Source organism: Thamnophis elegans, chromosome 3 (genome assembly GCF_009769535.1).
Source record: "Thamnophis elegans isolate rThaEle1 chromosome 3, rThaEle1.pri, whole genome shotgun sequence".
NCBI lineage: Eukaryota > Metazoa > Chordata > Lepidosauria > Squamata > Colubridae > Thamnophis > Thamnophis elegans.
Genome location: NC_045543.1, coordinates 102,190,772 through 102,217,574, shown reverse-complemented (window position 1 = coordinate 102,217,574; position 26,803 = coordinate 102,190,772). Strand labels below are relative to the sequence as shown.

The 26,803-nt window shown below is 39.3% G+C and overlaps 2 protein-coding genes across 12 annotated transcripts in view; both read left to right on the top strand.

The window, feature by feature from the left end:
• The window catches only part of PPIP5K2 (diphosphoinositol pentakisphosphate kinase 2), a 54,952-nt gene extending 51,952 nt beyond the window's left edge, over positions 1–3,000 (top strand). For all 11 annotated transcript variants that reach the window (XM_032212544.1, XM_032212553.1, XM_032212547.1 and 8 more), the window contains one exon: positions 506–3,000. In XM_032212544.1, the coding sequence (XP_032068435.1) occupies positions 506–537 (32 nt within the window). In that variant the 3' untranslated portion in view covers positions 538–3,000. The remainder of the gene's footprint in view (positions 1–505) is intronic.
• A 6,607-nt stretch (positions 3,001–9,607) lies between these two features.
• MACIR (macrophage immunometabolism regulator) lies at positions 9,608–25,103 on the top strand. The gene is made up of 2 exons (XM_032212676.1): positions 9,608–9,688; positions 23,684–25,103. Exon 2 carries the CDS (start codon positions 23,705–23,707, stop codon positions 24,329–24,331), a length of 627 nt encoding a protein of 208 aa, XP_032068567.1. The 5' UTR covers positions 9,608–9,688; positions 23,684–23,704; the 3' UTR covers positions 24,332–25,103.
• The last annotated feature ends 1,700 nt before the right edge of the window (positions 25,104–26,803 follow it).

Here is a 26,803-nt window from a genome sequence, read left to right as displayed (position 1 = left end):
TCCTTTCTTGGGATTCTATTAAATATTGCAAGTTTACATTAAAAGCCATATGTGAAGCCAATATGTAAACATTTCTGTAAGTTATGCATAGCTATAATTTTAACTTTAGTGGAAGATTATCAATTTTTAAACTGATATGTGATGTAAAAAACATATCCAGAGGTTTTAGTTTTAAGAGTAATTCAAAGAGGTGAATAAGTACACATTTAAATAATTGAAAAATGAGTAAACTCTTGATCTAATCAGGTTTGGCAAGGAACTTAGTTTTAAGCCTTAAGAGAACTTTCAGCTGTTCTAATTTAGTTTTGTTCACAAAACATAAGCATATATTTTAAAGCACCATTCTGAATTTAAATCCAATTATTTACAGTACAGTGCAAATTTCAAATGGACTGGGTATTATGGAAATTTTTGAACTCATTTGTAGAAATTATTTTGAACTCAGAATGAGGCATTAGGGATTCATCTTAAAATTTGACTGAAATAGTATTTTGTTTCTGTACAGGTGCCACTTCCTCTTCCATTCCTGATATTTGACTGCACCATTAGAAGACAAAAAGGATTTAAATAATAGTAGTGTGATGTTAGTAGTGAAATGCTTTCTGAAAAGGAATTAAGCACTTCAGTCAAAACTTGAAGGAACACTTCATTGCCTCTTCTATAATGAACAAACCATTACAGAAAAAGGCAGTTTTTGAAATCACATTTGCCACAAAGAGTGTTTCATTGTATATAAAATAACTTCTGGAATGCATAAGTTGCATATTTTCAGGTTAAAGGTGACTTCCTTTCTAAAATGTAAAAAGCAACAAAGTTTACACTTGTAATTTTAAGGTACAGATATCTTAAATGTAAAAACTGCACAAAATATTTCCATCTTTGTTGTCTAAAATATGCGCACAATGCAAAACCAAAACAGCCTAGCATAGTAGTATTGTATTGCAGATACAGCTAGAAAGGGAGAAAAGACAAAGATTTTTAAAAGGTCGTTATTTGGGGACAGATTTACAATAGGCCTTTTTAAAGTTTACAGTAGGCCTTTTTTCATTTCCAAGAAATATTAACATGGCTCCGATTAATGGCTACTTTTATGAAATCTGATCCCTAAACTAGAATTTAGTAATTTATACTTTACTTCTGGTACTCACGCATGTTGTTTGAATTACAGATGAAAACTCTTTAGATTCTTGGACTTGGAAAATGCAAAGAAAATTTAACAACCTGCTGTAGAAACTAATACTCTAAAGCTAATGTGTCATATATTTTGAGTCATATAAGCACTAATAGCATCTCTATAATATTGTACAATTGTATTGTTAAAAGTTAAATTTGGTTTCGGTTCACAGATCAGCTTCACTGAAGATTTATTCTAACTTGACAAAAGTCAGGGCCATCAAAACAAATTTAAAAGAAAACATTTTAATGCTAATGTAGTACAGCTAATGGTTTCATAGGAAATATTTTATTTCTAATTCATGCATGCTCACTACTAAGTTAAAAACTCATTCGCACTCTATGCCAATTATTTTCTCTGTCAGCAGTAGTTGTATAGGGAACAAAATCTAGGTTCATTCCGTTTAGTCATTCATCTGTCAAGTGCAAGGTTTACACTGTAATCTCTCTCCATGCTTCAATTTAAATATGGCTTCTGGAAGCCTCACATCCTTCATATTATATCGAGGTACCTTCTAATGAGATTTCACTGTAGTAATTACATAGCTAAAGAAGTACTCTCCAAAAAGTCATACACTCATAAATTAGTATCTTGCCCTAAGATGACACCTGGCCTGCTCAGTATTGGTGTAGAAGTACCTCTTACTTTTTCCTATTTGAATATGAGACATTTTGGGAGTCAGTCATGGACAGTATATACATGATTTACCACATTCTTTGTTTACATCAATATCTGGAATGTGTGCAAGACTATTCTAACCTATGCTTTAGTATAGGGCATGAATTAATTTTGATTGCATTATTTATGAATTTATTTTGTGTTTACATACTATCCAAAGGTTTTTTTTTTAAAAAAAAATGTTTGCCACATAGGTTTCTGCAGAATACTGTTTAAAAGTATAGTCCTATAGAAGGAGAACGGGGCTTTATAAAAGCAGAAACAGCTGGTCTGTTTACATTCATGATTGTAATTTTATATATCTGTACATGCTGTCATTTGTTGCATTTTCAAATGAAAAGAAATTGCAACAAAACCAATTCTATGAAATTACTGTTTCATCATTGAATGTATGGGTGTAACCAGTGCTGGGATTCACTTAGCTTCCCTACTGGTTAGCAAATGTGCGCGTGCTCCAGCCGCCACCACTACTTGTTTGCCTGAACTGGTAAAAACCGGAAGACTACCACCACTAGGCGTAACCCCATATAGAAAATAGGCATATCATTCTTTTCTTTTTTTCATTAATGCCTATTGGTGGATAATGTTTAAAGATAATAATCAGCGTTATCAGACATCCCAAAACTGGAACTCTGCTTTAAAAAAATATTCAGGTTTGTCAACATCTATATATTAGTTGTCTTTTGACTTCCCTTATGTCCTGTTCAATTATTGAATGGTTAATATATTTTCAGTCTTTGCAGTAACTCTATAATTTAGGAATGGCAATATTTTCGTTTATACTGCAAGAGGCCTGGTTTCAGTGCCTTTATGAGAATAAAAATACTTCTCATTCAGTAATTTTTCATAAAAGTGTAATTGCTTATAAAGCTTGCCATTGCATTGCTGTGCCTATTATATGGGATTATATAAGCAATTATTAAGATACCAAATATATGATGGGTTCACAATTCTCATTGCATTTCATCTTCTAAAATACAGGTTTTTAATATGGACAATGTTCGTCTTGCTCACCTATGAATGTATATGTTATATTCTGTTTTTCTATACAAAATGTTGTTTAATTATGTGTAACATTCCAGTCAACCAAAGCTTTGCCATAAAAATACAATGTGCTCTTAAATAAAAGAGTCCTCAAAAAAGCAGCATCCATTCTACTTGATCTTTAATATGATTTTTTGTCCTATTTGACAAATATTCCTAAGAAACTGAATACAGAACTACAGTCTTAAGTAAATGTAAGTATAAGAGCTATCATTACAGGTAGTTCTTATTTAGCAACAATTCAGTTACAACAGTGATAAAATAGTAACTTTATGATCAATCCGTGCAATATAATCTTCACAGTGCTGTGTAAAGGTCAACAGAATTCAAGAGGTTCAGAACTTAGTCCATTTGTGGCTATGTAGAGTCGCTAGGCTGATTCCTCTTTTGATTCTGTCATTCCTTTTCCTACAATAATAGTGTGTTGAAAACATCTGCTCTATATTGTTATCAAAATAATATGATACTTTGGTATAAATTTATGCATGAGAATAAATACCGGGAACATGTCACGCTGAGCCACAGTGCAAAATATAAGAGGGATAATCTCTTTTAATTGACAGATATACCGTATGTAATATTCTGGATGCTTTTTCAGGCTATCCTGTTCTTCAACTATCTGAAAGAATGTGACACTGTAGATCAAAATCTGTTTACTATTACATAAGAGTGCCAAACACAGAGAAATGGATGGAAATTGTAGGAAGGCAGATTGATTATTAGAACACCATTTCCTAAAAATTAGAGCAGTTTAACAATAGATCCAATTAATCAAGTAGTTGTGGGTTCTGTTCCCTGGATCTGTTCAAGCAAAGCTTAGGGAATGATCTATTGGGAATGTTTGCTTTGATGTTGTTAGTGACAAGGGAGTTAGATTCACAATGTTAAATGGTTTCCTTTAAATCTGTAATTGTCAACAGATGGTTCTTGCTCTATCCCTAATATGGATCTTTCCACAGGACTGTAAAGACTCTACCCATTTCTCTTTTCCTCGTTTTACCTTCATCTCTCTTTATATTTTTGTATTTTATGCTTTGTAAAAAAATTAATAAAATTTTGAATGGTAAAAAAGGACTATATGATAGATAAAGTATTTCAACATTAGAACATCTAACCTATTCATTAATCAAAATGAAATATTTTTAAGATTCTTTCTTGCTCTGTAGTTCTATTGCTAGCAACACAAAATAGACTAAATTCAAATTTTCTCAGAAAAAGAAATTCCATTTTAAGTCAGTCTCATTTTAGAGTACAGCCACCTTTGCTCATTACTGTTACTTTATTACATTAACTCACTGCAATAGAATTAAAGCCATTAATAAGTTTGTATCAAATTTATACTACCTTATTCTATATTTTGGTGACATTTTGAAATGGCTTTAAAGAAAATGCTCAATAGCTAGCTATGTTAATGATTGAAACTATTAATGAAACGTACTGTATTTTTTTGGAGTATAAGATGCACCAGAGTTTAAGGTGCACCAAGATTTTGAAGATTTTAAAAAAATTTAAAAAGGCCTCCCAAACCCTCTGCATGCCTTGTTTTTTGTGAACGGCCCATTTTTTGCTCGTTTTCCCCCACCCCAGCCTCCAGGAGCACTTTGCAGACCTCCCAAACCCTCTGCACCTCCATTTTTGCAAAGGGGGCAGGGTTTCGGGAGGGCAAAAATGCTGTATTCAGTGTATAAGACACACCCAGATTTTCACCCTCTTTTTAGAGGGAAAAAGGTGTCTTATACTTTGGAAAATATGGTATCTTTTAATTTACAGAGGCATAAGTAATATGATGTCATAATGAAACAGGTATATATTTATTGTTGTTTATACTGTTATGAGAATTATTGCTGTCCAGAATACCAGTTAGATTGTGAGTTGCCACGCCCTCAACTCAAGATACTATAAGATAGATTGTATAACTTTCAAAGATGGGATACTAAATTGTTCATAGGAAAGTATTTCTGACCAGTAAAGAATCCTTTTTTTAAAATTTGGCTCAAGTATATAATTACATTAGATTTGAGTGACAGGAAGAAATTTAGTAAATGTAGTATCCCACAGATTATTAGTGGTATCCATTATACAATTGTAAAGGCATAGGAATCAGAGATTAGGTCTGTGGCATATGGATGCTAAAGCCTGTTGTGACTGGGATTTTGCTGGTATGAGCCAGACATGGAGTGAAGGAAAAAGTAGTGTCCCCCACTCCCCCCCACCTCCAGCTTAAATGTATTCTTGAAGGATAACTGGGCTGTTATGGATGACCTGACCAGGAGTGAGGAGGGGAGATTTTGAGTGAGCAATCCCATTGGTAGGGGGAGGTATATAAGTGTTAAAAACTATCGACTGGGGGACTACCAACCTCCTCAGTAGCTGCAGGACATACTCCTGGAGTAACCCAAAATTGGAAAAGAAAATGAATGGAGAATAAAGGTTTATTGCTGCTGTGGAAGGAGAAGCTGGAGTGAAAAGGCTGCAGAAAAGAGGGAAGAGAAGTGTCCATGGCAAGTGTCAGTTATTATTTGGAGTGTGAAAACCCAGACACAAAACTCCATACAAAGACCCCAAACCATGGAAGGCTAGAAAGGATCTGGCTGGTTGCAGGCAATGGCTTCCCGCATGATCGTGAAAAGAACAGAGGGATAATTAGCTGCCAATACGACAGCCCTGGTTTTGCAAATTAATCATAGAATTGCAAATAAAAATAAATTTCTAAATGCCAATCACAATTTCTAAAATGTTTCTAGAACTCTATTTTTCATTTTCCATTATTTTTTATGAAGTTTAATAATATTGAGTAGATATTCTCAATCTGCACGACCCCAAAGTCACTATGAAAGCTGGCATTTTTATTTGCCAAAGATTGTAATAAGCATCTTTAAAACACTGAATGGAAACAGTCTGCTCAAATAATAATCCATCTGAGTTTGGTTTGACCTATTCTAGAAATCAGGCCAAGTTAAGAAATGAATTAGACAACAAAGCGAAAAAGTATAATTGTAAAGAAGTGAGAGCAGTATGTGAATGATCTCTTTCAAAAATAGCAACTGGTAGAAAGATAATATAATGCAATATATAGCATTGCTATTCAGCATTCATACATTACATGCCATAATAATTGTGTGTTGCATCAGATTTTTCTTTAAATATGAAATTCTTTTCAAAAAGTTCAAAATAGGACAAATGTAATATTACACAATTTGCTGCATTAATTTGCTATTACAAAATTACAAATTGCAATATAACAAATTATCAAGCAAAAAGATAGTAGTGTCCACAAAAACATTATGCAAAATGATACCATTATCTTGTGTCATTAAGTCATTGGGAAAAGAATGCACTTTAGAACTTGTCTCGGACATCTGTCACAATTATTTAAATTATGGTTCATTATTATTATGGTTGTTTGCATAGTCAGCCAAATGTTTACATGGGATTTGATATTTTTATTCACCTATTGAGTCCTTCCTGAGGACCTGGGATAGGCAGATTTGTTATTTAATACTGTTAAAGGTATAGTCACAGGATATCAGCTGTTCCAAGCAAAGCTGCCTTTTGCAATTGACTGATGATGATTTTGTCAATGTTGATTGTGTTCAAGTAATGCTTCAGTTGTTTTGGAGTTTATTATAATTATTTACTAGAAATCAACATGGACTTGTTAAAAACAAGTCATGCAGGCAAACCTTATTGCATTCTTTGACAAAGTATCTAAAATAGTGGATCAGGGAAATACTGTGGACATAGTTTACTAGTCTTCAGTAAGTATTTGACCAAGTAGATCACAGCCCATTTCTATATAAGATAGAAAAATATGGGCTAGGCAGAATCACCACCAGGTGGATTTGCAACTAGATGATCAACTGTGCTCAACAATCTTCAATGGAGCTATATCTAAATGGAGGGATGCTGCATGTAGCATGCAGTGGAATTTAAGGTTCTGTCTTAGGACCAGTATTCATCAATGTTTTCATAAATAATTTAGATGTGATGATGTATCAAATTTGCAGACCACCCCCAGCTGGGAAAAATATCCAAACTTTAGAACAGGGGTGTCAAACTCACGGCCCATAGGCCAGATGCATCACGTACTGGCCCTGTTCACTTTAGCAAAGGGGAAAAAAGTCCTGATATGTCATGTGGCACCACCGTGATGACGCGAGTTTGACACCTCTGCTTTAGAATATAAACTCAAGATGCAGAAGGATCTTGACAAGAGTTGAAAACCGGGCACTACCTAACAGAGTTAGGCAAGAAAAACTAAATGCACAGGTATAGTATCAGGCTCAATAGCAGTAACTGAGAGGGAACTAAGTGGACAACCATTTAAATATGAGCCAGCAATGTCCTGGGCTGCCAAGAAATCCAGTGCAGTGGTAGGCTGCATCAACAGAAGGATAATATCAAATATAAGTTGTAAGAAAAGATAAGTGATTATTTTAGAAACAGTGCTGAGGGAACTAAAGATTTAAAGCAGAAGAAAAATGCAAACCTGATATCAGTTAACACTGGGATTTACAGAATGATACAAAACTGTGTAGTATCAGAAATATTAAAGGGGATATTTGAAGAATGTAGCTAGAACCACAATATCAACAGTTAGCAATGATATCAGCTATGAATGGATTATTTCTAAAAGATGTAAATGAAATAACAGATATAGAATTAATTTTATCTGACGACAAAAAGTACAGAATGTAGTTCTATCAATGTCCAACCAAGAGAATGGTTTTGAAAAGGATGTTTTGCTGGATATACAAAAGAAACTGACAAATTTTAAAAAAGAAAAATACAAATAATACACTAAGACCTGTAAAATGTTTTCATACTGGATCTATAATTCTGGATGCCAATCCAGAAAATATTTTATGGATGTGCATTTAGATAAGATATGAAATATGGGATAAGAGATAACTGTTACAAGGGTGAAGAGTTATTTGTTTATACTTCAATTGTACTCAGATTACAGTTTGATGGAAATTAAATTTTTATGTTATATAAATAAATAAATAAAAAATGGAAAAACTGTTTATACTTGTTATGAACATTAGAAATAACTTGTTTATGTATTTTTTCCTGCAGTTTCTATTCTTTCAATTCTCCTTTATTTAGTGTATAATAATTTTACTAGTAAGGGTAAATAGATAATAATGACTATCTATCTATCTATCTATCTATCTATCTATCTATCTATCTATCTATCTATCTATCTATCTATCTATCTAATCAAGGTGGAAACTAATCAAGGAGGGAAACAACCTAGAACTAAGAAGGAATTTCCTAACCATTAGAATAATTAATCAGTGGAACAGCTTGCCTCCAGAAGTTGTGAATGCCCCAACACTGGAAGTCTTTAAGATGTTGGATAGCCATTTGTCTGAAATAGTATAGGGTTTCCTGCCTACGCAGGGGGTTGAACTAAAAGACCTCCAAGGTCCCTTCCAACTCTGCTATTGTATTGTACTCTGTATTTGTTGTATGTACGTACACACGCACACAGTGTTCAAAGACTTGCAACATAAAAGACTTAGTGTATTCAATGATATATTAACTTTAAATCTGTATCCTGGAAAAGAACTGGGAGACTCCTATGTTGAAATTCTCACAATCTCATGAAATTTATGAATTAATTGCTTTATATCTAGTTGCTATCAGCCTAAGCTATCTCATATGTCATGATGTTAAATGAAATGACATTGCAACAGAAGCCACCACTGACGGGTAAACATTTGGAGAGAAAAAAGGATAAAATTTCTAAGGAAGAGCTGTTAGCTAAACCAGTCAAACTGAAAAGGACACAACAGCAAGATGAAATCAGGTCTACTGAGAAATTTAATTTATTAAAAATCTGGCAATCTTAAAATACTTATCTCTTGGGTAATGGGTTCATGTGTTGTTACCCAAAGGGGAAAAAAAACATTTTTACCCAATTATGGGCAATTTACTCAGGTTTGGGAAGGACTTTCTAAAGGAAAACAGTTTACTTTGAATCCTGTTGTCTTTATTGTCCAGCCATCTTTCTTAACAGGGGAAAAACATTTTGTGTTCTTCCAGGATGTTTTCGATTTTCCAGCGTTGTCCACCCGTCCTGATATTTAGATATTTCTGAAACTTGGAAACGTTTAAGATGCGTGGACTTCAACTCCCAGAATTCCCCAACCACCAATTGCTCTAATAATTTCCCATCCAAGTACTAACAGTTTAGCGCTAAGGCCAGTCAGCCACCTGAGAGGCAAATGGATGTCATAACATCTTTTGTCACCCTTGTCGTAGTCCCAGATTTCATGAAAGAAAGCTTACAGCCTCACGAAGGCCTATGGGTGCCCGAGAATGTATGGGCTTGATTTCCAACTACGAATGTCCTGGACTGAGATAAGGCGAAAAAGTGTCAAGTGCCCGGAACTTTCTTTTCCTTCTTTTATGACTTCATGAATTCCATCAGCTCTGACCGAACAAAAACGCGCGAAAGGCGGCGGCGGCCACCAAAGGAGTAAGGACGGGTAGGGGGAGAAAGGCGCCGCTAGAAGGCAAAAACGACTTTACGCGCTCCGCATTTCCCACGCTTAGAGCCAGGCCGGGAAATAAGGCAGGGCCTTAACGGAGGCACCGGTGGGCGGGACCGCGGCAGGAGGAGCGGCTCTCCGCCTCGCCACGCCAACTCCAATCCCCGCCCCAAGCCGGCAAAATAAGAGAGCGGGGAGGGGCTGCCGCTTGCCTCTCGCCTTGCTCTTTCGCTTGCTCAGCGTCGCGGGCGGCGGGAGCGCGGCCCGCAGGCCCCGGCATCCTGGACCGCAGGTAGGAGGAGACCGGGATGGTGTCGGTAGGCCTGGAGTGGAGGGAGGAGGGGTGGGGGCGCGACGCCAAAGACGGCGCTTGAGCCGGTGGAGGGCTTGCGGCCCGCCCTTGGAAGGCTGCGGGCGGGATGGGCCCCGGCAGCCGTAAGAGCTGCAGAGCAGGAGGGCGAGGCGGCAGCCGGGCGGACGAGGAGCGGCGACGCGAAGAGGGAGCAGGCGCGCTCCCACCCGCTGACTGCGGTGCGGGCGTCCTTGTGGCACAAGCCCGCGTGTGCTTGGCGGAGGGAAGGGATAGGTGGGTGGGCGCTGCCAACCCAGTGCTTGTAAACACAGCGGGCGCGCCCGGCTTGGTGGAAGCCCGGGAGGGGGAGGGGGCTGCCTCTTGAGATTCCCGACGGCGGAGATGAGGTGGCCGGTTCTCTAGAGGTCACCTATATGCGCGGTTGCAAGGTAAACACTCGCCGACGCTGTGGCTGGGTTTGCGGGTGCCCGTCGGACCCCCTGCGAGCGCAGAAATCCCTGCGCGCGCGCGCCTGCCTGCCTTCCCGAGCATCCGTGACGCAGCAGTAGCTTCATTGTGTCTGCGTGTCTCTGGCTCGGCGAAGGCGGCGCGTTGTGGGGTTTCGTTCGGGGAATGCGTAGAGGTCGAATTCGCGCGTGCGGTGTTTATAAAAAGTGCGAGCCGTCGTTTGGCCTACTTTTGTGCCCGGTGTAGGTTGTTGTGGGCGTGTGAATACGTGTGCTTTTGACTCTCGGGGTATACTTACCTAAGCTTGGTGTGGCTTAACATGTATGACGTTCGTTCTTGGACCGCCAGTCTTTGCTTATTAGCTATTTTATGAACGGGTTTTAAGATTAAAACTATTAAATAACGTTCGCATTCAGAGAAGTAGCCCAGTCTCTATTTAAACATGCTGCTGGTTTCAGTGGCATTTTGATCCTTGCTGTATCCTACATATACTTACCCTTTGCATAGGTAGGAGATATACCTTGTAGGAGGTGTCAATATTTTTACAGTGAAAAACAAATGTGAAAGCAGTGCGATTCCTTCATGAACACTCCGGCTCTTAAGTGTAAGCCATTTGACTATATTAAACCTTTGATTTTATAAGACTTTAAGAAGCCAGAGAGCAAAGCCATAAATCTGAGCAAGCTTCAGGCTATGTACAGCTTTTGATGTTTGATGTACTTTGTTTGCAGTTTCATAGTAGGTAGTGGAGCTCTGACATTTTGCCATCTGCTATTTGCAGCATATACTTCATGGCACCGCTGTCTATTCCCATTGAGGAATAGAGCTGATTCTGAAGCATAGTTTTTAAGCCTGTGCGTATGTATGCCCACGTGCTTCAAGGACTCTCCATGGTACTGCTGCCTTGCCTCATTGTCCATAAAAGGAAGTAGCACTATGGAGAGCTCTTGGCAGCTACAGATTCCCTGCATAACAGAGAGTTTGCTTTCATCTGGCTTGCCTTCAAATGTATCTTCCTAGATCTGCTCCCTTAAATCAGATCTAAATAATGAGGAGGAATCTCTGCAGAATGACTGCAAATAAAATTTGGTGTTTAGACAAGAAAAATGTAATGTTTTCATTTCAACCAATGGCAAAGTTGTTAAAAATCATGCCAATGCTTGAAGGCTTTTTTTTTTTTTTGCAGATAAGATGACTGCTGAATATTTTCAGCAAAGGCAGCATGCTATAAATAAATACTGTCCTGCAGTAATTTTATTTCTCACCTGATTTTTTTAAAGATAATCCCAGGACTTTTAGTTCTGCAGCTTCACTTTTAAATTTTGGTTTTTTGTGGTTGACTTTTAGAGTAAAAAAAGAAAAAAAAGGTATATAGTAACAAAACTATCTTTTAAAACAATTGTTAACAGTAACATAAAAACTAATGGCAACATTAACTTTAAAACATTAAGCCAAACAATAATACTGTATTCAATAATACTGAATATAAGAGCATTGTAGCCCAAAATCATACCCAGCAATCCAGTAAAATTATACATTATTATTATTATTATTTTTTTAGGATTTTATTAAACATTTATATGCCGCCCACAATGGAGGGAAGGGAGTGCAAGACAAGACTTAAAAAGAAAAAGAAACGTGAATAAAAGAAATTAACCATAAAAACACACCATTCACTCAACATTCGGGCGGGGTGAGAGTAATCCTATCCCCAGGCCTGACGGGATAGCCAGTTCTTGAGGGCTGTGCGGAAGGCCTGGACGGTGGTGAGGGTACGGATCTCCACGGGGAGGTTGTTCCATAGTGTCGGAGCTGCAACTGAGAAGGCTCTCCTCCGCGTAGTCGCCAGTCGGCACTGACTGGCGGATGGAATTCGGAGGAGGCCTACTCTGTGCGATCTGATGGGACGCAGGGAGGTAATTGGCAGGAGGCGGTCTCTCAGATAGCCAGATCCACTACCATGGAGCGCTTTATAGGTGGTAAGTAAAACCTTGAAGTGCACCCGACGATCGACAGGTAGCCAGTGCAGCTCACGGAGGATCGGTGTTATATGGGCGAACCGTGGTGCGCCCATGATCACTCGCGCGGCCGCGTTCTGAACTAGCTGAAGTCGTCGGATGCTCTTCAAGGGCAGCCCCATGTAGAGCACATTGCAGTATTCCAGCCTAGAGATCACAAGGGCTCGAGTGACTGTTGTGAGAGCCTCCCGGTTCAGGTAGGGCCGCAACTGGCGCACCAGGCGAACCTGGGCAAATGCCCCCCTGGTCACAGCTGACAAGTGATGGTCGAAACTAAGCTGTGGGTCCAGGAGGACTCCCAAGTTGCGGACCCTGTCTGAGGGGTATAAATTTTGTCCCCCCAGCCTGATTGATGGAACGCTAGCCGAATTTTTGGGAGGAAAACACAACAGCCACTCGGTCTTTTCCGGGTTGAGCACCAGTTTGTTAGCTCTCATCCAGTCTTTAACAGCCTCAAGGCCCCGGTTCATCACGTCCACCGCTTCATTGAGTTGGCACGGGGCGGACAGATACAACTGCGTATCATCCGCATATTGGTGGTACTTAATCCCGTGCCTCCGAATGATCTCGCCCAGCGGTTTCATGTATATGTTAAATAGCAGGGGGGACAGAACCGAGCCCTGCTGCACCCCATAGGTTAGGGGCCTCGGGGACGATCTCTCCCTCCCCACCAACACCGACTGCGACCTGTCCGAGAGGTAGGAGGAGAACCACTGTAAAACAGTGCCGCCCACCCCCACCTCCCGCAGTCGTCGCAGAAGGATACCATGGTCGATGGTATCGAAAGCCGCTGAGAGGTCAAGGAGAACCAGGATGGACGCGTGGCCTCCATCTCTGGCTCTCCAGAGATCATCGGTCAATGCGACCAAAGCGGTTTCAGTGCTGTAACCGGGCCTGAAGCCAGACTGGAAGGGGTCAAGATAGTTAGCTTCCTCCAAGGTACGCTGAAGCTGTAAGGCCACCACCTTCTCAACAACCTTCCCCGCAAAGGGGAGGTTGGAGACTGGACGATAGTTATTAAGAACTGCTGGATCCAAAGACGGTTTCTTCAGGAGGGGCCTCACCACCGCCGCCTTAAGCGCGGTGGGGAGGTGTCCCTCCCGAAGAGAGGCGGTAACAACCGCCTGGATCCAGCCTCGTGTCACCTCTCTGCTGTTGGCAGTCAGCCAAGAGGGACACGGGTCCAGTATGCAGGTGGAGGAACTCACAGCTCGCATAGCCTTGTCCACATCCCCGGAGGCAACATCCTGGAACTCAACCCAGAGATGGTCTACCAAGTTATTCCCCTGTGTCTCGGCTGGATCTGCGGGGGTGGAGTCCAGTTCCGATCGAAACCGAGCAACTTTGTCCGCCAAGAACTGACTATACTCCTCAGCCTTACCCTGCAGGGGGTTCCCCGTCTCCCTCCTATTTAGGAGGGAGCGGGTTATCCTGAACAGGGCGGCCGGGCGAGACTCGGCGGACGCTACCAAGGAGGCAATGTGTGATCTTTTGGCGGTTCTCAATGCCCAAATATACTCCTTGGTGCAAGCTGTCAACAGTGCCCGGTTCGATACGGACCTGTCGGACCTCCACAGGTCCTCTAGGCGTCTCCTCCGGCGCTTTATCTCGCGGAGCTCCTCGGTGAACCAAGGGGGCCTCCGCGAGCCGCTGACCCGGAGGGGCCGTAGTGGCGCAATTCGGTCCAGAGACTCCGATGCCGCCGAGTGCCAGGCCGCAGCAATAGTCTCCGCCGAACTGTGGGCGAGAGCATCTGGAATGACCCCAAGCTCCGTCTGGAACCTAACAGGGTCCATCAGTCGCCTGGGGCGGAACCACCTGGTCGGTTCCTCCTCCCCACGGTGGGGGTTTGGCCTCCGGAAGTCTAGCCTCAGTAGGTAGTGGTCTGACCACGACAGGGGAATGATCTCATTTCCCCTCAGACCAAGATCATAACTCCACTGCTCCGAGAGGAATACGAGGTCGAGTGTGTGCCCCGCTGAGTGGGTAGGGCCTCGAATTACCTGGGTCAGGCCCATGGCTGTCATGGAAGCCATGAACTCCTGCGCTCCGTCAGAGTGTTCACCGAGCGAAGGCAGATTGAAGTCCCCCAGAACCATTAGTCTAGGGAACTCAATTGCTAGCTCGGCTACTGACTCGAGGAGCGCAGGGAGGGCCGCTGCAACGCAGTTGGGAGGCAGGTACGTTAGCAGCAAACCCGCTTGACCCTTGAGGTCCAACTTCACTAGTAGGGACTCACACCCGGCAAGCTCCGGAGCAGGGATCCTACGAGGAGCTAAAGACTCCCGGACTACAATAGCCACACCCCCACCCCTTCCCTGGGCTCTCGGCTGATGAAGCACCTGAAACCCGTCTGGGCACAGCTCTACGAGGGGGACTCCTCCCTCCGTGCCCAGCCATGTCTCAGTAATACATGCCAGGTCTGCCCCCTCGTCTACAATCAAGTCCCGGACGAGGGGAGCCTTATGAATAACAGACCTGGCATTTAGCGACAGCAGCCTGAGACCAGGGTCCTGATTGCTCACGCCATCTGACCTTGGAGTGGGACTCATAGGGCCGGAAGGAGGGATCTCTGCGATATAGCGAACCCTCCTTCCCCGGTAATGGCCAGCCCTAAAGTCCCCGCCATATCTGCCTCTCCCTGTTATGACCGCAATGCTCCGACTCTCTCCCGTGGGCATAATTCCCCCAACCACCCCAATGGCCCCCGCTTGCCCCGCCAGGTCCTCCGAATCAAACATACTCAAACACTCACACTAACAGTCCCCACAATATAGTTAAAACACGAAAAGAATACAGCAATAATAATATTAAAAGTGGGTCTTTCATACTAACACATTCAATCCCACGCACCCAACATACCCGCTTAAAATTGCACAACACAGAATTTAAAAATTATAAGTTCCAGAAGAGCCAGCCTCCCTTCCTCCAGTTCCAGAGAAATCCGAGGCCAAAGTCCATGATCCGTATTCTGTAAAATAGTTGTAGATGGAGGGGGGGCAAAGCACAGGCCCCAGGTATCAGCCAGCACCAGCTTTGCAATCTCACACCCTCCAAGTCCAGATAAAGTGTGGAATAATAAACAATACCGGTCCATAGGAGATAAAACGGTAGTATACAGGGGGGTATCTTATCCTCCCCCTCTCCTGAAGTCCTGGAACGGCCAGAGTCTAAATATCCAAAGTCTACAGATGACTGGAACCAGTTAGAAGGGGGAAGGGGGGGGTGCCAGCTTAGTGCCCAGTTTTTAAAATGCCAAGTTCCTGTCCCTGAAGCTGCCATCCTCTATCGCTCCTTTCCCCAAACCAAATGCACCATAAGTATATATACCACAAGATGTCAAATATTAAACAGATGGTCGTTGTTCATATTGGGTGTTCCAAAGTAGCAGTGGTAGCAAGTGGTGGAGAAGGGCAGTTGTTCCGGGCCAATGCCGATGGTCGCAGGCCAGGCAGTAAAGCTCGTGTTAGATAAGAACAAATAGGCAGGCAAGCATGGCTCCGCAGTAGCAGGGGGCAGACAGGGAAAGAGATTGTCCAAGACACGAGAGGGGTAAAAGGAGAGGCTCCAACGATGAGAGAGGTAGGCACCAAAATACAGGATAGGGGAGGGGCGGGCGTTCAGGCGAGCTATGATGGTAGTGGCTAAATCGCCACTTAATTCGCTCGCTCAAGCCACGATAATTTCCTCCTCTTTACCGCAATGGTGGTGGTAATAATGAAGGTGGTAATAGCCAATTTCAAATCCCCCAAGCTCACCGTTCCTTTTTCTGGCTGTAGGTGAAAAGACCAGGGTTCCTCTCCAAGCCCCACGCTGTTTAGATCTAGGAAGAACAGTGGGGGGGAACCCAATCGTGAGAGCGAAAAGCTCAGGCAGCCGTTTTCCGTCCAATTCCCGCTGCCACCATTCCGCTGCTCTAGGGCACCTTCCAAGACCAGGGCTCACCCGATCGGGCAGGCAGGCGACCACCAGGGGCATCTAAGGCACCCAGGTATCCAGGATGTTAAAGGACGCCGATCGTCCGTGTGTCGCCGCCGCCGCTGCCCTTGCTCGATGGATCAGCTGTTAGGCTGCTCAGCTGTTAGGCGTGTCAGCTGTGTTGATATAAAATTGCTAAAATTGCTGTGTTTTGATTTGCTGTTGCCATTTCCATAAGTAATTTTCTAACAAGCAAAATCTGAGATCTGCTTCTAACAATATACGTCACAGGTTCAGAAAATCTGAGTATTGTATACATGCTATGTCCCTTTGAATGCCAGAGGGTGAAGGATGTTAATATCCAAAGCATCATAGTTTTGTAGCTTGTCTCTTGATATTTAAGATTAGGCCTGAAGGTGTGTGTGTTTGTGTACACATGCGTATGTGCTGTATGTTTATTTCTCTAAATCTGGTGTGTAATTATTTTTACTATTGTAATGACGTGTGTGTGTGTGTGTGTGTGTGTGTGTGTGTGTGTACAAAAATAAATATACATACAAACACACAAACATACAAAGAGAGAGACATAAAAAGGCATCAATAGATCAATAAGATTAAAAATTAATCTGATTCCAGGCCCAGTAGAGTAAGATTTAATACAATCCCATACAAATGTAAGTTATCAGAGAGACATGCCAGAATCTAGTTTGGGGGAAAAATCCTTATTAAACACTAATGCATGATTTTATGATATAGAATTATATGGTAGAAGTATTTATATGCAAAGTTATCTTCATTGGTATCCATTAGGCTCCAGTCATTTATGAATATATGTTATTTATATGTTTATTTGTAATCTAGGAGATGGAAATGTATGGTGGATCTGCCAGTCTCCAGTGCCGTATTTATATCCAGGAACACCTCTGGGACTTCCGTGGACCCCAGATAAATTTTGAAAAATAAAGGGTGAGGATGTAGGAGGGAGACATTGTTCTGTTCATGTCTGATGCCTTCATTCATTCATTTCCCCATTTTTATTATTTTCATAAGTAACTTAAGGTAGCAAACATACATAGGACACCTTCCTCTTCCTATTTTCCTCACATAAACAACCCTGTGAGATTGGTTGGGCTGAGCGCAAGTGACTGGCCCAAAGTTACCTAGCTAGCTTTCGTGGCTAAGGTGGAACTTGAGTTCAGGGTCTCCTGCTTTCTAGCCTGGTGCCTTAACCACTAGAACAAACTGGCTCTCATTTTGCCACTCTTGCCTTTTAGTTTTTGGCTGGTTTTGTTGGTTTTGTTTTTGTGTAGTCTATTTTTTGTCTTCCTGCTCTTATTCATAATGAAATATATGTTGCCTGTGTGTTATTTTCTCCTTGGGTAGTGTTTTGCTTATCTTTGAACTTCTTCGGTTTGATTTTAGATTTATTTTTTCTAAAAAAAAAAAAGTAAAAGTAAAAACCTAGATTTAAAAGATCATTATTTTGAAGCCCTCCCTTCAGCTGTTTATAGTTATATCCCTATTAGCATAATAACTGGTTATAATTATAGTTTTAGCCATTTCACAAACAAGCATATACATCATGTAACTCTTCTGTCGTAAGCTTTACATGAATTCTGAAAGTATCCACTGCCTGAAAATTTTAGAAATCTTCATATATGAATATGCAAGGAACTGTTGAATTATACATAAGATAGAAGTTCTGGAGAATAAGTCTGAAGAAATATAATATGTATGAACTACATAAATATTTTCAGACATCTGTACACGGAAAACATTTCTAGGAAACATCTGTTGCTAGGGAGAGAATAATCACTAGGGACTAAGATGGGTTGATATGATTTCATTTTCACAATGAACCAGTCTTAATTATCACCCGTAACAAAAATGATTTGAGTGTGATATTTTACATGGGTGATACGGCAAAAAAACACCTTTTATCATTTTCTCATACTATTACTCTCTTAGGAAAATTACAGACTTGTATCAGTGGATATTTTTCTATTATAGCTGAGTGGACAAAAATTCTAGAATGTTTTAATTATATCCTCTGCTTGATGGTTAAAGCTGACTTGAAATTGCAGGAAATCTGTGTTGTTCAGTAGGTTCTCATTAAACTGAAATATTAAACATTTTTATTGATATTCTTTAACATGTTAATGACTTGGATGAAGAAGGGGATGGAATGTTTATCAGATTTCATGAAAAAATTAGTGGCTTAGCTAATACTCTAGAAAATTTAAAATAATCCAATCCTAAAAGAAAGAAGCTGAAAGTTATAGAATGAAGTTAAATATAGACAGGTGCACTTTTTCACTTAGGAAATAGAAATCCCATACATGAGTTCAGGTTACCTGCCTAAATGACATTACATGTGAAGATGATCTTAGAATAGCCGTTAACTGCAAACAATATGAGTCAGCAATGAAATATAGCTGCAGAATAACACAAATGCCATTTTATTCTGTGTTAGTCAAATCCCATTTTCAGCAATACATCAATTTAAAAAAACACATTTTAAGAAGGATTCAGGTCAACTGCACAGGTCAAGAGAAGATCACAAGGATGACGAGAGGGTAAAAAGAAAATCCTGCAAGAAAAGATGGAAGAAGACTTTAGACTTTAGACTTGTGGGGGAAGGGGATATGACTGCATTCTTTGAGTCCCAGAAATAATGTCACACAGAAGGTCAAAGCTTTGTCATTTAATAGTGCACAGTAGAAATAATTTAAGTTGCAGGAAGAACTACCTGAATATTATAAATTAGTTTAAAAGTGCTTACATAAAGAAGAGCTAGAGACAACAACATTCTATGATTTTTTTTAACTTTGAATTTTTATACCAAGTATAGACATGATTGCCTAAATGGCTCCTTCCACTGCTGTGATTTTATGATTGTTTGAGTCATGCTCTGATTACAGTTTCTCTATAGAACAATAAGTCCAGTGAGGATGACAACCCTACTCTTTTTTTTTACTACCTTTTACTACTACCAATTTTCCTAATTGGGCACTGGATGCATATGAAATGAAACACACAGAATTCTTGGATAAAAATGATCTCTGAGAAAATCCTTGCTCTCTTGAAATGTTGGCAGTTACAATTGGAGAGAAGCAAGTTGGTAAAACTACTGCATATTGTATATGTTATGTTCTATGAAATTGTACATTAGAAAAAATTTCCACCTAAAGTATTATGATTAATAGCTTCATTACCCCAGCCACAATTTCTTGAATCCTTAAAGGGCTAGTACTTTATTCCTATCAAGTATGATCCTATATGCAGCTGACTGACTGCTCAGGAAAATCATGCATCCTGCTTCTCTTTTGTTGGGGTTCATAATTTGTGAAATTCTAAAAGTTTTGTTTTTTGGTTAGCATTAAAAATGTTCCTTTAATCGTGGAAGTAATTTTCAGATGTAGAGTCTAGAGGAGTTCTAAAAGAAAATGCTGATGCTCCCCAGAATATCTTTTATTACCCTTCTTCTCACACACGCACATCTTGAACAATGACATTAATAAAACTGAATTAAAGCTCACTGACTTAAAAGGTTTTTTGAACAATGGGTAAAATATAAGTTTGACAGCCATGAAGAGTTTGTTTTGTTGAATAATAATAGATTTTAGTCAATAAATAAATAAATCCATATGTTCGTAACCTTTATATGCTATTTGATTAATATAAGACATTCTTTACTTGAATGATTCCTCCCAGATATGTTGTAACTACGTATCCACAATTTTTAGGTAATTTAGCTGGGTTGACTGGCAATTCTGAAAACTGTAGCCCCAGCATAACTGGAGACCATTGGGTTGGATGAGGAAATTGTAAGGACATGCAGACATTGCCATTTTTAATACTTAAAGCGTTTGGTCTATGAAATTTGTGTTGAGATTTGTTGCCTTTCTGGAATAGCAAGTGATATAAATATTACATTTTAGAGAAATGTAATGCTAAGTTAGCTATTCTTCTACATTTCTCAGCCATCATGCTGAACGTTAGAGAACTTGATATTAAAATGTTATTCCTTACACTGGAAACAAAAGTTTGTTGACCTTCAAAATTATTTGTACAAAACAGCTAAGAAAGAATCAGCCAGCTGTCCTTTGTAATATTCCACAGTCTACAAGGAAAATGCAAGTGTTACTCAGTTTCATGTGGCAAATGTGCTTTCCAAGTTCATTGGCCCATATTAACAGCAATATTAGCATCACCATGATTTATTGCATAAACAGATATATAATTACCATGCTAATGTCAGACCCACATAACTCGTAGAAAGGAAAGTTTACTTTAAAAATAATTACAGGTCACAAAGGAATAGCTGGCAGGCAGATCAACTGCTCAGCGGTGCAGCAGCAGTGGAACTGGCTGTGTTGGTACTGCAGGTACTCAGCAGAATGCCTATTGGGATGAAAGGTGATGCAAAAACCTAGGCAGTGGTGGATCCTGCCATCAGAGGATTGGTAGGCCACAGGTTATGGAGACCTGCTAATGTACATCCATCATAACTGCAGGTCAATGTGCCATACTTATATAAGGAGTCTTAGATGTCTGGTTTTATCCTACATACAAATCAATACCAGAATTTAAAAAAAAACCTAAACAACTATTCTGAAGGGCAGTGATACAAGAGAAGAGGGGCAGGGGAGTTTGTGAAGAATACTTGCACTTTATTTGTGCTAATTTTATTTTTTAGTTCAAGTGTTGACAAAAAGAGGCCTACAATAACAACATTAAAAGAAAGAGCAAATTCTAATGGTAAATATCTATTAATAAAACTAGATGGGAATGATTAACCTGTTGGGAATACCCTACAAAAATTATTCCAGAGTATTCTCCCCAACTATCCAGAACAGTTGGGGTACAGAAAAATGAGGAAAAATAAAATCCAGAATCAGCTACAAACCCACTCAGTAAAATGTTCAGTTGTGATTTAAAATTCATTGGTCTTCAATTATACTTGCTATACAAATCATAAACTTCTGGCTAGAAAGACTGAATACATACTCTATGAATTGTACTCCTAATAAATCATACAGATATAAAAGAATATACTTCAAGAGTTCCCAGTATGTGTATATGGGCATATCTGTAATGAACTATTAAAGTGCCCATTTTTACTATTCATTATTATCTGCACTTGGAGAGTACATGTTCAGTTAGTTTCATTTTGGATTGTTTTACACAAAGCATTCCAAGAATCAAGAATTCAAAATCAGTTCAAATATAGACATTATCAAGTGATTCCAGTAGAGGATCACATATAGCCCTTTTGTAAATGAGGGTGTTATAACCAAGAGATGGTGATGAGTTAGTGACGAGCTGTGTTGCCACAGTGGTTAGAATGCAGTATTGCAGCCTTACGTGTTCACTGCCAGGAGTTTGATTCTGGCTGGCTCAAGTTGACTCAGCCTTCCATCTTTCCAGATTCTTGGGGGCAATATGCTGACTCTGTAAACCATAGGGGGGGGGTGTAAGTTGCTACTATTACTTGCTGGTCTTTTTTGTTTAGTTTGAGGTTGGCAAATCCCAGTAGGTGCACTCATGTCTTAATTTTTTTTTATTTTTGTGACCCTGGTAGTATATTTAATGTAAATGTCAAATATAATGCATGTATAATGATAAGGCATAGGCTAGATAGTGGGAGCCACAGTGGTTCACATGGGCCTGCGCACCGCTGAGATTGATGAGTCGATTCCCGTGAGCGAATAAACTGTGTAGGGACAAAAAAGGAGCCTCCCCCAATTGTCTACTGGCATTCAGGCATCCCGCGGGTAAAGATAACACCGCCTGAAAAAATTCCTTTCACAGAGGCAGCCAGCCACCTCTGTGATCCCTGGTTAACACATGCCATACAATTTTTTAAAAAAGCTAGATGGTGAGAAGGTGCACGCTGCTTTTTTTCTCCCTAAATAGTCCTTTAAACATGGGCAAAATATTAAGGTTGCTCAAGATTGTCTAAAATCAAAATTACTATCATTTCTAGAAATCAGAAAGAAATGGTTGCTGGACTTGAGTATGTCTAGTTTAATTAAAATAAGGAGTAGGGGAGACATGATAGCAGTGTTCCAATATCTCAGGGGTTGCCACAAAGAAGGAGTCAACTTATTCTCCAAAGCACCTAAAGGCGTAACACAAAGTAATAGATGGAAACTAATCAAGGAGAGAACCAACCTGGAACAAAGGAGAAATTTTATAACATGCAGTGGAATAATTTACCTTCCAAAGTTCTGGTGTTCCAACACTGGAGATTTTTAAGAAGAGATTGGACAAACATTTGTCTGAAATGGTATAGGGTCTCCTCCTGAGCAGGGAGTTGGACTAGAAGACCTCCAAGGTCCCTTCCAACTCTGTTATCCTGTTAATTGTAAGTGGAGTTAGATAATAGTGTCTTACTCATTTTCTGAATGTTTTGAATGGAGAAGAGTCTCCAGTATCCATCCATTTACCTTTCGGCATATCAGAAAATAGATGAATACTAATTTCTTATGAATAGAGTTACATGAGTAAACACAGTTCTGCCTTCCAAAATTCTCAAGCATCATTTAGAGGCAGCTAAACTTCACAACACCTTCTATTGTCAGTACATGACAATGCCATATCACAAAAGCAAATAATTGCAAACAAGAATTATATTGTAAAAGTTATATTATAAAAAGTTATAAAATGTGGCAAACTAAGAATATCCCTTTGTAAATAAGAACAGCTTAACCCACTGACAAAAGGGCATCAACCTAATCTCTGGATCACTCCAGTTTTTATTAAGGGATTTATATGAGACATAATCACTTTGTTTTCTATCTGAGCTAAATTCAGTACTCTAAGGGTTGTGTGCTGTGGGTGAGTAGGGAGTAGAAAATGAGTTGGGGGCTTATTCCCCACAAACGAGCTCCCACTGAAAGTAATTAGAAAAACACGCTAGATATTTTAGCTGTTGCTTAGCTATGTACTTGGAATATTAGATTCATTTCAGTATAACATGGAAGGAGATACCAAGGGCAGAGTTGCTTTAGGGAAAACAATTTTCAGTGAATTCTATAGAGAAGGATTCAAGCCAACACGACTGTTCCTATTGTTTAAGGATTTCGTCTGCATGTAATTAAGAAAATTAAACACTGACTTGGACCCTAATTGGTGGTAGCATATGAAAATAAAACGACATTTTAAATTTTATCTTGAAGATAATTCTTTGCTTTTACTTCTTTCAGCTGTATGGTTCCCTTTAATTTGCTGTCTTTGGCTCTACTATTAGGGTAAGATCTGGTGAATGAAATATGGTTATACTCAGAACTATCATTATGTTTACTATCCACAGGTAGTCCTGGATTGAGAGGGTAATTATTATTTACAGTTTATGGATAAAGGTTGGGAGCTGAACCTGGTAGGAAAGAAGAAGGGTAGATAGGCAAAGACACATACCAGTGTTTTGCCAAAAATGGAATGCAAGTCGAGCTCCAGTCATCTGTTTGTAACCATGTTCTTGTTTACAATGAAGTCTCTGCAAAGTGAGATCTAAAGACAGAAGTCTGCCACTTGTCAGTTCCATCTGTGCTTGTGTCATGCTAATACAACTCTTTTGTATTTTTAGGTTGTTGGATTCTTACTTAAAATGGAAGTTGACATTAATGGAGAGGCCAGATCTATGCTAGCTCCCCTCCCCTTGCCTATCGCTGACGTGAGTGCTACAAGCAAAACAGACAACGAGAAACCTCGCTGCTCCAGCACCCCATGCTCACCAATGCGCCAGACTGTTTCAGGTTACCAAATCCTCCACATGGATTCTAATTACTTGGTTGGCTTCACTACTGGAGAGGAGCTCCTGAAATTAGCTCAGAAGTGCACTGTAGAAGAACAGAATAAAGTTGAAATGATAGGGCCTACTTTGCGCTCCAAACAGCTTGATTCAGGACTTTCTCGTTCTTCCCGAGTGTGCAAAGCCAGAAGCAGATATTACCAGCCTTATGAGATCCCAGCGATCAATGGCCGTAGAAGGCGACGGATGCCCAGCTCAGGGGATAAATGCAGCAAGCCACTACCTTATGAACCATACAAGGCATTTCATGGTCCTTTGCCTCTCTGCCTTTTCAAAGGTAAAAGAGCTCACTCAAAATCCCTAGACTACCTCAATTTAGACAGAATGAACATCAAGGAACCGGCTGATACAGAAGTGCTTCAGTATCAGCTCCAGCACCTCACCCTGAGAGGGGACCGTATGTTTGCTAGGAACAACACATGAACATAAACCATCCTTTGTTCTTCACTGCATCAAGATTGTCTATACAATGTAGGCAGTCATGCACTTGGTACCTGGTTGGATCAGAAAAGTGTTTTGTTAGACCATAGCATAGGAAGATGAGGTGTATGTTTGTGTGTATGTTTGTGCATGTGTGTGCGTGTGCAGATGTGTGTGTGGAAACCACAGAAAGAGGAAGTACTGAAAAGTTCTAACAAGAAATTTCTTTGGAATAGTGTAACAAAACAAAATGTTTTGCACATGGATACCTGATATGACAATTTTAACACTCAAAAATTGATGTAATGTGAATTATGTTTCTGACTGAGCTTGCTGTAAGAATTTACTCATGGATCAGCACTGAAATATATTATTTAATATTAATCATACGTGCATATGCAATGAGTTTTGCATTATAAGACAAAATGTTTCACTAAAACCATGTGTTCTTTAAAATAATCCAGTTTGTACTCACTGTATCTGGATTTGCACTGGCAACAAAAGAAAAAAATGCTAATGAAATTAAGCCTCAGTACTTACATTACTAGAGCTGACTGTTTTTAAATGTATAATTGAATTACTACTTGGATTTCAAACTAATTTCAGTGTGATTTTTTTTTTAAAAAAAAAATCCTAAAATGTGTTTTGAAGAAAAAAATATTTAAAGAAAATTACTGACTTTAATTTTGTATGTTTTTTAAATAATTATCTTAACACAGAAACCTTTATAGTGTATTGTATGTATGAATATACATATACATATATACATACACACACGTATACACACACACACACATATATATATATATATATATATACATACACACATGCACACATGCATACATGCACAAATGCTGAAAACTGCATTTGCATTTGTGATATTCAGCATTTAGATTTTACAGTAACAGTACCATGTAGGTATGATGGGAGGTTGTTATGACATTTTAGCACTGCATTGGAACATTCCAATTTATTTACAGCACTGATAATTTTAACTTTGTCTTGTTTTGTTTTTCTTGAAAAGCCTTTCAGGCTACAGCTAAATTATTAATTTCTCCAAATGTACTGGTGTAAATCATCTCCAAACAAATCCTATTTTACATTTTAATATTTATTATTATTGTTACTCTCTTTTAAGATATGCTGCTTATTATTGAAAGAGTGTGCAATCATGTTATGTTCTTGATCTGTAAGTTATTTAGAAGTGAAAGCTTAATTCTTGTGGATACAGTAAGGAATGCTTAAATTGTTTATGAAACCGAGCCTTTTTAAAACCATTCCTTGCACAGATTTGATTTACTTGGAAAAGACTTGTCTCTTAAGAAAGAATACAGAGAGCATATGCTTTGAAAGCATAAGGGTTGTCTTTTCTTTGATATCTTGTACAAAAATTGTGCTCAACTGGCAGTGCATCAACTATGGATCAGGTTTGTTTCACTTGAGAAGATGCTTGAAATTTTTACAAGTTGCACTGCTGTATTATAGTGAAAAATGATTCCCTAAGTAACTACTTTGCATGGCCTTCTAATGTAAACAGAAGAGTACTGTCCAATGCCAAAGAAAGGATTTTTACATTTATTGATTAAACATAAATAATAAACATTAATTAATTTTATCTATGAAGCAACATTGACTAGAAAATAAAAGGGTGATATCCGTACTTTTCTATGGCCCTTGGTATGTGTTGCTCTTTTAAAACCAGGAAAGGAAATCTGCCTGATTATATCATTTTACATTCTTTTCTAAAAAAAATGTATGTGTATTATAAATGTTACATTGATTTTATATATTTTCATATATATTGTAGACCCTGACACACGAAAGGAATTTAGTTTACATACTTCAGAAACTATGACATGGAATCTACTACACATTGAATATACAGAGGACTGCTAAAATCTAGTCATTTTCCTTGCCATTGTAACAGCAGAAACAGGTGCATTTGCCTGCAGCTCACTGTATAATGAGATTTCTCTGTGATTTTCTTTTTATCTGAGAAAAAATTGCCCATTGGAAACAAATAGCCATGGTATATGCATGAATCTGTTCTTGTTATAGTGTGCAATGAATAACCGCATTTTGGGAGATAGTAATACATATAAGAGAAGCCTCACATTTATTATTATAAAGTTTGCTTATAAAGTAAACAATTGGCCTCCCTTTGTGACTTTCGAACTATTTTCTTGGGGAAAAAAACATTTTTTTAAAATTTTGATTTTAATTTCTAAAATTCTCTGCAACTCTTAAGTCAGTTCTCTGGCAAGATAATCAGCCCATTGCTGACATTCTATGGGATAAAAGTGGGAAAATACAAATTTCACATGTTTTCCCTACTATTTTTAAGAATTGTTCTAAAAGTTATATAAGCTATAGTGCATCAATTTCTTGTCTTGTACAAAAATGTTATTTCAGTGATTGAATTCATTGCTTGGAGTTTTTATTATTAATTGTTTTAAAGAGTTTCTGAGAGGGGCA

What these genes read in the sequence shown, in the direction of transcription:
- MACIR (XM_032212676.1), top strand. Translation starts at nt 23,705, where the DNA reads ATGGAAGTTGACATTAATGGAGAGGCCAGATCTATGCTAGCTCCCCTC.